General features: G+C 39.6%; 1 protein-coding gene across 5 annotated transcripts in view; it reads left to right on the forward strand.

Moving 5' to 3' along the window:
* Positions 1-13,853, forward strand: part of MTA1 (metastasis associated 1) — a 76,412-nt gene that overhangs the window by 38,623 nt on the left and 23,936 nt on the right. For 4 of the 5 annotated variants that reach the window (XM_027896566.1, XM_027896570.1, XM_027896568.1 and 1 more), the window contains exons 11-13: positions 5,690-5,748; positions 12,270-12,385; positions 13,259-13,410. In XM_027896566.1, coding sequence (XP_027752367.1) covers positions 5,690-5,748; positions 12,270-12,385; positions 13,259-13,410 — 327 coding nt within the window. The remainder of the gene's footprint in view (positions 1-5,689; positions 5,749-12,269; positions 12,386-13,258; positions 13,411-13,853) is intronic. The other variant, XR_003572651.1, reaches the window with a different exon arrangement.

Raw genomic sequence — 13,853 nt, forward strand, 5'->3', positions numbered from 1 at the left:
CCTCATTCCAATATTTTCTCAAGTTCATTCTTTGATTGAAGTTTTTCCTTCTGGCAAGGAAATGGGTGGTAGGAAAGTGGGATGGTGATGGAAACTGGTGTGATGGGGAAAATGGTTCTGGAGAACTGAAGGCATGGTCTTTCCTTCCCCATTTCTTTCTCCATTTTCATAAAGTTTGTTATTACATAGGGAAAACTGCAGAAGTTGTGCAAAATACTTTGATTATTTGTTCTTGCAGCAATTAAAAAGAGCCAGCAAACTTACATTTTCTTATGCTGTTTTGCTTTATTCCTGTGCACTGAGTTTTTTATCATGGTTATATGGTACCTTACATGTGCTGCCCAGGAGTCTACCAGGGAGTGGGATTTGGGGAAAACTTCCGGTTAGAGACTCTGCACTTAGGAGACAGTATGAGGGAGTATAAGCTGAACTGGCTGAAGTTACAGTGCAGAGATATCACATCAGTTAAATCTGAACTGAGCTGAAGACCTCATCTCAAATTCCTGGCTTGTACAAGCAAATAAATACCATGAAACATTTATAAAAAGTTGAGAGGGCTATCAATATGTAACCACAAAGAAAGCATAGGAAGTTGAAGTTGAAATAATGGTGTATTACATTTATATTCTACTTGATGAGTGCAAAGTCTTTGGCAGAGCACATCTGTTGCCACTTATTCCATCTGTTTCTTCATAGTGTTTGATCTGTGCAGAATCTTTCCTTGGTCTATTACCAAGGAATGGTTTGGGGGCTAATAGCATTTGTGTACATAAGATATTGAAAATATGCAAAGTAAGGATATGAAAAGTGTGTATCCTAGGTTGTTACACTTCCCTCTTTCCAAGAAGATGATTAAATTATATTTCAAGTCTGTATGTTATTGTCTTTAATAAAAGTATTGATAACTTGCTTATTCTTGTAGAATCTTTGTCTGAATGAACCCTAAAAGTCCATTTAAACTGTTTCTGTGAGTTACAAAACACAGGAATAAAAATTTTTCTCACCAACCAATTGCCTGCTTGGATGAAAAAGGAACAATTAGCTGGGAGCTGTTCACATCCTTTTCTGTTTCCCTTGACGGTTTCTTGGCACGAGAAAGCACTGCTATAATCCTCAAGTAGAATCTGTCTGTTTCTTGCCATTGAGGAAGGGACATCTTGAGTTGCCTTCAACAGAAGGCCCTTTCTGAGAACTGAACAATGAAGTGTACTCATGCTTGGTGTACCTCAGATGGAAAGGCTTAATGCAGCACTTCCTTGCCTTGTGAGTAGGACACTGTGATTGAGATACGTGCAAATTGACTTCTCTTGGAAGAATTGACTGCACTTGGATCTCTTACCCAGTAATTTTTATTTAACTTTAGCTATACCCCATGCTTTTGAAGATTACCAGCATAATTAGGAGTTCAGTCGTTTCAATCGAAGGACTGACCCTCCAAGAACAGAACTGCTAAAAGGAGTAATTCTACTGCAATGTCAACACTGAATTTGTGGTTTAATGTAGGCTCCTGAAAGCCCATCCAGAGTGATCCCAAGAGCTGTCCTGTCAAAGACACCCTTCCAGAGTTGTTCTGAAGAAGACGAGAATGATGCATTCCAAATTCAGTATCCTGGGTCTCCTTTGAAGGCATTTTTTTCTTGGGACAGATTTCCTGTGTCAGTTCACAAGATCATGTATTTCTGGCTCAGAAAGATTTGAAATGGCATTGACCAACTTATCTGCTGTTTGTTGGCTTCCCTCAGTGATTTGATAGCTCTAAGAGCTGATGTGATGTCTGGCTGCATTTTCATTCAAGGTAGAGGTTGAGTTCTTGCCAAGTTCTGAATTCCAGGGTGATTTTTTTTTTTTTTTTAGTATTTGTAAATGCTTCTACTGTTTTGCATATCGTGAGGGGAAGTCCTAAAAACTTTAACATTTTAAACTTTTAATAAGTTGAGAAGAACTCTAACATGCAGTTGGCACATTTGAATTAGTCATATGCTTCCTGAGAGTCATATGCTTTACTTCTTGCATTTTATTTGTGTCTGAGGAGCAGGTGACTTCAAGAGGAAAGTCAAATTATATGAATTTCTACTGTTCTATTTCTTATGTGGAAGTGCCATTAGAAAAGTGTAGGAGGAATAGATAGAGAAAATCAGTTTAAGGTATGTATAGTGTCGGGAAGATACTGGAGAAAGTGGAAGTGTCCTTACATTTGACTCAGTGAGGTAGGGAGCTCTGGGACAGTCACGATGCAGATAGGAAACATCTTCATTAAGGAAATGGAGCCTGCTTTGTACCTAGCTGAGGGCTGTGAGTGACATATTAATGTACCAGCCTTCATAAAGTCCTGTGTGTAGCAATGTAGAAATAACATGAATGAAATGTTTTTCCACATACGTAGGATATTTTATCCCCAAACACCTCCTGTTAAAACTGCAGCATTGTGGAACTCTGTCACTTGCTTACCAAAACTGCCAGAAACTGTAGGTACCACCCCTCAGTTCTGAGATGTGTTGCTGGAGCACAAGCAGCTGGAAACATTTCTCCCTTTTCTGTCCCATCTCCCCTTATCTATTCAACATTTCTATTTTCAGAGGTTTGTAAAAGAATAAGCAGTGTGAAAGTTCTCCTCTAAATCCAGAAGATGCAATTTATCTTCCCTATTATAAAATAATAAAGGCTTGATGTTTGAGGCATCCCTGTGCTGTCTACCAACCTAACTCTTGCATTGTGAATGTTGAAGTATCCCCAACATTCCTGGTTCTCTTTTGTTATTTCCTCTTTATAAATGGTTCCCTCTTTGGAAAGTGACCACAAACATTTGCTCTCATACATCATGTGTTATAAAACTCTTTCAAGCCCAATGGATAGAATGGAAGATATCAAATCTAGGGAGAGGATATATAAAGGACAGATGTTTGCACCAACTTGAATGTACAGTACTTACTTGGCTTAGTACTTTAATCCCTTGGTCCTCAGGGGATAGACAAGTTGGTAATATCTTCCTTTTATAGATGGGGAAAATATGATGAGGTAAATAAGTATATCCTCTTAAGATGTGTGTATATAAATAACTGAAAGAGAAAAGATTTATTTTAGGCCAAACTACTAGAAAAAGTTACAAATGTTTAGGATTTTTTCCTGTGGGTGAGGACATTCATAACTACATCAGACAGCATTAAGAATTTATAGTGTAAATATGCTTCAGGCACAGATCAATTAATAACTGGCAAAGGACCTAGCAAAGCACTCTCTCAGGGAAGGGATTATTCTGAAATTGTGCATGACTGCATCTCAGGCCCCTGTCTTTTGTACCTTCTGGGATTGGTCACTGTCAGGAAATAGGAAACTCATCATATCTGGTCTATCGATTGCCCACAGCTGCAGGTACTTAGTGCAAAACCTCTTCTTATCCAGGACATTGTGGTACCTTCTGGAAACCTTCAATTTTCCTTGTATGCTATTTGTAGTAAGGGTGTGTGCTGCTTGTTGTACACCGTGCTGATCCCTAGGCAGCTGTAGGAGAGGAGGGTGTTGCAAGGTCCAGTGATCTATGGCGGTTGTTAGCTCAGGGCTCACACCAGGGTCATCAGTTACAAAGGAAATCTGTGGTATGAGGTTAACATTCGTCACCTGTTTACTAAAAAGCTGCTTAATACCCTAAATTAACCATGAACCCAAGGCAAATGACTTTACATTGTGGACAGTAGAATATTTCAGCTGCTGCTGACGTTGTGTGCTTGAATGAGGCTCTTGCATTCATATATTTCCAAAACTGTCTTAATGTAATGATGCTACGTAATTCCCTTGGGAGATGTTGTCAAGAAAACTGCAGCTTTTTCCTTCCACAACCCAGAAATTTAAAAAAGTAGTCCTCTGCCAGTGTAAGTTTTCTGAATTTCTTGCTTAGATCTCAAGGAAATTGGTTTCCTACAGTGTTCATCAGGCAGTATCTTAAGCTGTTAATCAACATCTGATGTTGGATATCCATGTATTTCCTGGGGAGACTGTGAGCTCTATGCCTGTTCATCTGCTGATGTAACTGCCCACAGCAGTCTGTGCCTGGAGCATGAAGTCCTCCTTTTCGTTGAGGCTGTGGGTGGAACAATCTCCAGTCCCTGAGCAGAAAGGCACCTGAGCATGCATTTTGTTAAAGGATGTTTTTTTGTGTATAGTGTCTCTCTGGAAGGTAGAGGAGGATTTCTCAAGCTGTTTAGAGAACCATTATCACCAGCACTTTTTGAGGCCTCTCATTGGGTGCTTTTGTTTCTTACATAAAAACGCTCAGGTAGGGTGGCTTGAAAACGTTCAATTTGAATTTGTAGTTTGTATTCAAAGGGAAAACTCTTTAGTTCCATCACTTATTGCCAGCAAAATGCTTGTTATTGGTTCCTCCAAGTCCATAGGATTGATAAAGTCTTCATTAAGATTTCCTTGAGGCCAGTTTTCAGGCAGCTGTTCCTGTCCTAGGTGAGGTTTAACAGAAGCAATCTTGGAAACTCACCTACACTAGCAGAAGGGAGTCAATCAGAGAGGGTGCAGCTCTCTGAAGGTGTACCTGTAGTCCCAGGAAAACTTTCAAAAGTTCTGTTTTCTCAGTCCTTGCTCTGTTGTCTGACAATTCTTTGATTTCTAAGACAGGTTAGCTATTATTTGCAGGAAGAAGGGAATTCTTTAGGAGCCTAGAGAGCTTTGGTGAGGAGCTGTCGGACTGTCAGGTGGAAAAACTGTTGTTCAAAACTGTCCTGGTCAAGGCTTTATGCTTACAGGAAACATTTACTTCATCATTTTTACGTGTGTCCAAGGTGTCCCTGTAAAAAGGATTTTTATGTTTGTCCATTTCCTCAGTGACACACTCTTCGGTTTTATTACATTTTCTGGTGCTGCCTGCTTCTATGAAGATACTGACTTCAGCTTTACAAGTATTTTCCTAGACTGTGCCTTGAGGCTGCTGCATAGCAAATGCTAAGCTAACCTGTTTGTCTGGAATATCACAATGCTTCTTGTTTGCCAGGAAAACATTGTTGTGGCTTTATGCAAGCCACTGTTACTGGCTTTGAACAGAGGGTTGGACTAGAGACCTCCAGAGGCTCACCCTAAATTTATTTTGCAGATGTAATAAAGAGAAAAGTTGAACCTCAGAGTATCTCTCTTTTTAAATGGTGAAGGTTTGAGTTATGAAAGGAGCTCCTGGCCTTCTTAATGTTTAAATAAAATCTTCTGTGTCACCTATGCCTCAAAAGTTCAGGAATATCAACACAAAACTCTTCCTTGAAACTCTTTGAATTGCTGCAGCTGTTCAGAAACTATCGTAGAGAGGGTGCATTGCTATGCCTATTACTGTCCAATTGCTGAATGTTATCATGGAGAACCAACACTGACTGATGTGTCAGATCTTCCTCTGCAGGGGAAATAAAAAATTCAAAAAGCATTCTGGGGGGAACAGTGCAGGAATTTGTATTGTAGTGAATGGGAGTGAAAAGTTTATCCTTATTAATAGTAGCTTGGCATTTCTGAATTTTTTGAAGAGCTGTGTGCATAGTCATTTGATGCCCACAGTTGTTTTGGGTGAATATTTTCTTGTTGGAAAACGGATTAGTGGTAGCCACTCAGTAAAAGTCATAAGAACTGCTGAGGTTTTTATAAGTGTATTAGTTGACTTGGTTATTCTAACTGTTTTCTTTTTTCTATTCTTTCTATTTTAAAGAAACGATTGAAAGCAGCAGAAGCAGAAAGCAAGCTAAAACAAGTGTATATACCCAACTAGTAAGTATCCTTTTGGATTGTTTTGTTTCCCATCTCATTACAGAGGGACTGGTGTAGCAGTTTCCATGGCCTGCCAGTATTATATAGTTGCTTTATTTGCATAATGAGCGCCACAATTGAACAAACACGTCAGAGAACTATTAAATTAGGATAATAGTATAACCCACCTTCAACTGATGCTTGAATTCCTTTTTATTTTTGCTGAGTTAATGCTGACCACTCTGATACTGATAAAGTAGATGCCCTGTGGAAGAAAACTCGATAGCCTTGGTATTTCAGAGCTGGCTGGAACAAAGCAGCTCCTCCCTCTGTGCTTGCACTGCTGCTTGTGAGTGTTGAAGCTGGTTCCACATCGACTAGGAGTTGGGGAATCGCTGGCAGGTTCACAACCATGAACAAAAGAGTAGCTAATTACCTGCTCAGTAGTATCTGTTTTTTTTAATTCTTGTCAGCAGCGGATCTCCAATGTGTGGTTGTTCTCTAATGTAATTTTTTTATATACAAATTTCTCTCTCTCTGTAAAAAGTACTATATTAAAATATATACTATACAGAGTATATATTGTATATAATGGCATATTATTCTTAATATATAATATGTATGTGCATTTTACAACAAAAATCTTAGTAAAATCTTTTCTATTGCATTTCCTCTGCATAGCCAATCAACAGTTGCTACAATGCAGAACTTCTAGTCTATCCTGCCCTTTTTCTATTCAACTTTTGCTCCCAGCCATGTTCCCCTGTGTATTATCCCCAATAACTCCTTTACTCTTTTATGCTGTCTCCATTTAAATATTTATGAACTTCTACCATCTGTTCTGCTACTTTAGACAAAACTAATTTTTATATATTTAACTTGCAAGACCGTCCCTTATTTCTTCTGAAAATAGAGGATTTCTTTTTTCCTTTGAAATATGTCAGTCTCTCTCAGGTGAGTTTTCTAAAAATGAGGTATAATATTCAGAGGGAAGCCAAACAGATTTCTTGTCATGCAGTTTTTCAACAGTATTGCTTTCTGTGAATGCTGTTACTCTGCAGGGGGACACTGGACATCAAATTAAACATGAATTCACGTGATAAGCTCGTAAAGCAAAAGGCAATGTAATTTAGACTGCAGATGCAAAAGGATATTGCAGACAAGAGAGCCTGGTAGTCCTGCTGCTGCTCTTGGATTATAATGTGTGTAGGTAGGGCTTTGTGTTTGAAAGGTTGTGGTGCTCATTCAGTAATGGCTGTCTGGGGTGGTATCTTATCCCTCAGCACTGTACCTCAGCAAGGTAATTGTTGCTCCTATCTAGAGAATACAATAAAATCAGCAACTTACCTCCCTGCTTCAGGAAAAGATTTCTGCCTCTACCCACGTCCCTGGCTCTTTTTGTCTCTGGCTCTGATTTCCAGTCAAGGTTGATTTTGTGAGTGTTATACTTTAACTTACATATTGTTTAATGGGTAAAATGGGGATAAACTTTTCCTCCTCCTTCAATGTCCTTTCATGTGTATCAGGAAAAGCAGCAGCTGTGTATGTGATTTATTAAATGCTACGTGAACGTTTCTGCTGTTAATACTTCCAAATGTGGCAACAATTAAGTATTTCTAAGCTTTTGGGTTATTTCTACTCAAGTTTCAGTATGAGGTCTGGCACACAGGTAGTGCATCCATACCCAGAAGATGATTATATTCTTGGCTTGTAATAGCAATACACGGTGTAAGGATCTAAATATCAATGTTATTGATTTGTCCTTATCATGTTACTGAGCCCATTCCTCTTTCAGGGCTTGAACCATAATGATTCAGTTGTCACCTCGAAAATAAATTACTTGATCTAGACTGTCACAAGACCTATGCAGAAGCGAATCAGCTGATTGACTGAAACCTATTCCAACAGTAGCTGATGTAGAATTGTTGGCAGGGAGAGACCCCGAAGGATAACAGACTCAAACAGTTGTACCTTTTTTTTTTTTTTGTCTCTGGTTGTTTTCCATTGACAGGACTCTTGTTGTGATGTTAATAAGAAAATCTAGGAGAGAGGAGGAAAATAATAAGAAAAAGAATAGAAGCTGTCTTCAAAGATCACATACATGTTACACAGTGAAAAATAACAGCTCTGTGTGAAGCATTAGAGTTGGTATTTTTTAACTTGAGGCTGTGCCCCAGATTTATTAATGCAGGTAACTGAAGTGTGGAGAGTCATACAGGTAATTGATGTGAGGTCATCAAGTCCTAAACCAACATCTTAGAAAAACACTTCTGTCCTAGATTGGACAAACATTTATGTGCCTCTTCCAAGAATAACCTTGGTTTTGGGACAGACATTTGTAGTTGACGTGACTGAACCAAATGTCTGTATATACGGCTTTGTAGTGCAGCCCTTTGGTTGAAAAGCACTAATGTGCTTTCCTGGTGAAATGAAAAAATATAAAACCAGTTAAGTTCTGCATTTAGGAATTACTGAAAAAATGATTTAGTTGTTTTCTGTAGCATTGTCTCTGTCAGTGGGAGTGACGTTAAAGCAGCAGCAGAAGCTTGAATGCACAAAGAGATTCCACCTTCTCACACACTTCATTCTGCCACCCTCCAGTGTGAATGCAGGGCTTGGAGACCTTTCTTCATGCAGATGTAATCTCAGACTCTTTCTCCTTCTAGTGTGTACCCAAACATACCCTTCAGGCTGTTGTGGGAGTCATATTCTGGTTTAATAATCTTACAAGCATCCTATGTACCAGTTACTTGCTTCTTTTTGATGACAGTCAGGTTGTCTAGATGGTGCTTTTTGGGATTAGGACATCTCAAGTCATGAAGGCTGAGACATCCAATTTTATGTGGCTTTTCTCTCTTTTGCTTTCATCTAAGTGACATCAGAAGGGATAAGAACAGAAAGGGAAGAATGAACTGCTCCATATAATCTTTAGTCTCCAAAATGTATTGATGTAAAACGTGAATGTTAACTGTACATCTGTAAATGTAAATTAATACATGCTATTTACGGTATTTTATCTGAGAATCTCAAAGCACTTCGACAAGCTGCAAACGCTGCCTCGCCAAGACGTGTGAAGCAGGGAAATACTATTCTCCCTGCTGTGCCCCTTTTGTGAAGCCAATAGGGAAACTGGAGGAATAGGTCGGAGAAGATAATTCTTTTTTTCTTACTTATCCTCTGCTCGAGGAGCAAGACTTTTTTTCCTTCCCTGTTTCATTGTGCAGCATGGAAAACTTAAACACTGTTCTTTGTTCTGAGCTGTGCTAGTTAAGATGGTGATCTTCAATGTTTTGTTGGAGAAAGCTCCTCTTCAAAAAGCATTGTTGTTTATGGAGGTCATTAGACCTGTTCTTAGAAGTGGGTATTTCCAGGAGCCTGGAGAGTTGAGAGAAGAGCTCACCTCTCTGTTGCCTGGATAAGGAATCCAGACACTTGCATTTACCTAGAGGTAAATGGCATAAATGTGCCTTACAAATGATCTTGAATTGTTTTTATTACTGAGGCTTAATTTCTTAATTGTTCTCTTGCATTTAGCACAGATGATTCCTGTAATAACAGGAAACATTCACTGGGTGGTATTTAGTTTATAATTATTTCTAACAACAAAAATTTTATCACCATGCTGTAGGTCAAATGCTAGCCAGTCATCTAGTGAAGCCATTTCAGTCTCCTGTGGGGATCAGAATTATCTTCAGGTTGAGTTTTTTGGGGCAGGGGCTTCAGTCCATGTTGACAGGCTTCCAGTGCCTTCTTTCTGCATGTGCTTTACTGCCTTAATCTCTTCAGTTGAGACTGGTCTTCTGCAGAGTACAGCCCAGAAATCTGCACTTTGTGGTCCCTGATCTGGCATAACTCACTGCTCCTTCTCAACTGAAACCTATTTAAGAGTTCCATTCCTGATATAAGAACTAGAAATGGTAGTTTGCCACACCATCAGTATTCTCACTTCCTCATTTGCATCTTTCACTTCAGCTTCATTAATTGCCTAATGATTCATCCAGTTACTCATCCGATTCTCCTGTTAATAGCTGTAACAGGCTTTGGTTATATCAAGCAAGTTTAATTAACATATCGTCAACAATTACAAGCTTTTTGCTTCTCATGATAAAAGCATTATCTGCCTGAATTTTATTATTACTGCCACTTTGAAACTTGACCTTTAGTCTTGGAGCAGGACACTTTCTGGTGCTTGCTGCAGGTTCATTAATTGTAGTGTCTCAAAATCCTGAAGTTTGGCACAACTACAGCATGTTAGTCCTGCTCAGCATGGTTTGGTGATCAGCTTTCATCTAAACATCCGTTCCACTCGTGTTTAAATACAAGCTTGGTACTGGTTGTAGAGAGGACAGTGGAGTCAGGCCATCACCCTCCTTTCTGATCTCAGTTCTTTGAATGTGCTTTGTTGGGATTTACTGATGGATTTCAGATTCTTTTACTGCCTTTTTGGAGGATAAATCCAAGATTTAGAAGGGAAGCAACATGCCTGATGTTAAGCCGTAAAGCCTTAATTTTCTTTACTTCAGTCTTCTGCTGTGTCGAGCAGTGCCACTTGTAACAGTGTTCATCTGTGAGGGCTGTTTGTTTTGCAGTGTCTTGGTAATGTTTGCACATGGAGTTTGCTAGTGAATCATTGGCAAAAGTTCTTTTGCAGCAGGTTACTATAGTGACATCCCAGAGCAAAGTAGTGTGCGAATGTACCCTCTTTCAACTGCCCCTTTGTTAAACGTGCCTGCAGATCTCCTGCCATCTGTGGTGTCAGAACTTCGTGCCATTCTGATAAGCACTCTGAAACACTTTAATCTTTGTAAGAGCTGGGTGAATTAATAAGCACAGGGAGATGAAAACCTTATCAAGCTTGTTAATGAATCTGAATGCCTTTTTCTGTGCTGCTCAGTGTACTGAAGGAACAGCTGCTTAGAGTGTTCCTGTGCCACTTGGCCTCCTGAGCTTTCTCTGCTGCAGAAGGGCCCTGAGCTTTACAGTGGGAACACCATCAGAAGTTTTTCCTCGACTGGACAAACACTCTCTTGCCTCCTTAGGCAACATGTGTGTGGTTCCTGTAGTTCATTCACAGCAGAACGTATTTTGTCTCTATAGAAATGGAGCTTTCCTGAACTGTGTATCTCAGGACCTGGTTGGACATTTTTTGATAAGAAGAGTGACCTTCTGGCTTCCAGGGCAGTGTCAGCTTTCCACTGGCATTTGGGTTTGTTCTGGAGCTGGGAGAGACAGTTGTCTTCAGAGTTCTACCACTTGGAACTCCTTTGCTTTCAGGGGTCATTGCTGAGAACATGAAACCTAATACTGATACCCCATTAGAAAGAAATTAATTTGGCTGTATTCCAACAATGCTGTTTTTGCAGCAGTAGCCAGGCTGAAGCGTAATAAGTATTCTGGGTTACTAAAATCACAATGTGTAAGAAAATGGGTTTTCAGAAAACCATTTAAAGATATTTCTGCTTGAATAAACGGATTCCAAATCATGGAATTTATTAGTTGGAAATAAAAGGAATATACCCACTCCCTTCAGTTTTCAGGTAAAAGAATATGAGGGAAATGTAATCAGCACTGCAGCTTGGGGTTGTGTTCACAGTTGGCTCCAAAGCCTGCCTGCTCTTTGTTGCTTCTATACTGTGAACTCCTAACAGCACCCAGGAGTCCCTGCATGTTTGATAAGTCCTTGTGTATTCTTGTCTGAAACGTCGTGTGTGACTTCTTCCATCTTCCTCCATTCCCCAGAAGTCCTATCCATGCAGTACTGATACTCTGTCCCTCTTGTTCCCACCCATGCCAAGGATTTTTTTGAATGCCTCAATTTCCCCCTCAGATACCTCTTCCTCTGCAGAGATTCTGTATTATTCCACATTGCTCTCTGTGCCAAGGTTTTGTTTGCCCTTCCGTTCTCAGCTCCTGCTAGTAGGTTTCCCCCCCCCTCCTTTTCCTGAAATCAGCATTTTAAAGAGGGTATAGGGATGAGATGAGGTGATTTGGATGTTGTTATAATGTGCTGGATGTACTTGTGGGAATTGTGGCCACATAATGCAAACCTTTGCAGTAAGACAAAAGAGAAATATTTGTGAATGCAGTTTAGAGTTATCTTGCCCTGAATAAAGCAGAGGTTGCCCTTTCTCTGCCTCCTTCTCCTACTCCAGCCCCCAGCCTTCTTTTTGGAGATTTAAGTAAAATGTCCCTCATGTTAAGAACCTGTAGGTAAGATCTTTTTTTCACCTAGATTTGAATGTCTGGGATAGTTAATAAGATACCTACATGTCCTTACTGATTTACTGTTTTTTCAAAGGTTTTGAACTCTTGTAAATGCCATCCAATTATAATTATTTTCATTACTGATATTATTTAAATATTATTGGAGACAGTGCTTTCATGGAAGTCAGGTCGCTGGTAAGTACAGCTGGTTCTGGAAACCACACGTTGAATGAAATTTAAATCTTCAAACGTTTTGGGCCATGCTTTCGAAAGCTAAGTGAGAAATCACATGCCTCAATTAATGCTTGTCCTTCTTTCTTTTTGCTTTGTGATTTAAGTAACAAGCCAAACCCCAACCAGATCAATGTAAATAATGTCAAACCAGGAGTGGTAAATGGTACTGGAGTCCAGACACAGAACACAGGAGCAGGACGGGCCTGTGAGAGCTGTTACAGTAAGTGCAGTGCCAGCATGGCAGCTGTGTGTGCAGAGTGAGTGCTGGGTTGTGAACCTTAAAGTAACAGCTGTGTTGTGGTGGGGGTGGCAGACAAGGCTTTGCAAGGGTGCAGGGGCAGAATTGGATATAGCAGCCTTTAAGCAAATCTGCTTTTGTTGGGTTTTTTCAGGGTACTGGTTTTGGTTGGTTGGTTGGGTTTTTTTCCTTACTGGTGTTATAGTTGTAAATAGAATTATAAAGTATGAAAGGGGGGAGTTAGTAAATATTCTACATAGTTGTGGGTAACTATTGAGTGAATATATACATTACCAAGGTGTGAATATGACAATTTTTTTCATAATTTTTTAGTAGATTTCAAAATATGTGATACTCCTATATTTGGTCTACTGCCTGATATTAATATACAGAGTTCTAATGATTGTGCCTCTTTATGGGGAGCTGGAATGTAGGACTGTATGAGAAGTCAAGTTACAGATTCTGAACTTTCTTTAGCTGTAAAATTAATGTATGGGGAGTTCCTGAAGACGGTCCTCTCTCTCTGCCATGCTCTGCAGATGATGTTGTCTACCAGTCCTTCAAAATGAGAGCTTTCAGTTCCATTGGCAGGAAGTTTTCCCATCCTAATAGTTGGGTTTTTTCTGTTTGTGTTTTAAAAGGGGTTTAGATTAAGTATGTAATTAATTCTGCTGAAATCACAAGTATATTTAATAGTGGTGATGACAGTGAAGCCATTATCAGTTTTTTAAGGTCTGTTTGAGCTTTGCTCTGTCTGTGTGTGGGTTTTCTTTTGTGATGGTTCTAAAGAGAATAAGCTCTGAAAAGTGATCCTGTGTTAAGGATATATATAATTTCCACCTTTGTTATCTCTAGCCACCCAGTCTTACCAGTGGTATTCTTGGGGTCCCCCTAACATGCAGTGTCGCCTCTGTGCATCCTGTTGGACCTACTGGAAGAAATACGGTGGCTTGAAAATGCCAACACGGTTAGATGGGGAGAGACCAGGACCAAACCGCAATAATTTGGTAGGTACCCACAAAGCAGGCTGGTACTCTCACCTGGCAAGCTGGGTGTCATGGTATCTAAGTAGCTGTTCACTCTTCTTTAATATTTAACAACCCAAAGAAATGCCTTCAGCCTCCATTGTTGTCCTTGGGGTTGGTGTTTCATGTCTTGCAGAAGCTGGCACATTAACTTCAGCTTGAAGTAATTTGTTACCAAGTACTACCCTGAGAAAAAAAAAACACAACATCATTTGTTTAGCAAACCAGCCATGAGATGCATGGGATGACTTAATGGAGATGGGGAAAAACTGAAATGCCAGCCAGTGTTTCTGGTATTTGGTTTCCATGATTTTTGCTGTAGGGGGAAGAGGACTTTTTTTTTTTTTTTTTTTTTTTAAATCCTGAAAAGGAATTAATTATTTCCTGAAAGCTGTTTGCTTTCCCAAGGCACATTCAGAATTAGA

This window comes from Empidonax traillii, unplaced genomic scaffold (assembly GCF_003031625.1).
Source record: "Empidonax traillii isolate 1590-97213 ecotype Southwest subspecies unplaced genomic scaffold, ASM303162v1 scaffold502:size815047, whole genome shotgun sequence".
NCBI classification, from domain to species: domain Eukaryota; kingdom Metazoa; phylum Chordata; class Aves; order Passeriformes; family Tyrannidae; genus Empidonax; species Empidonax traillii.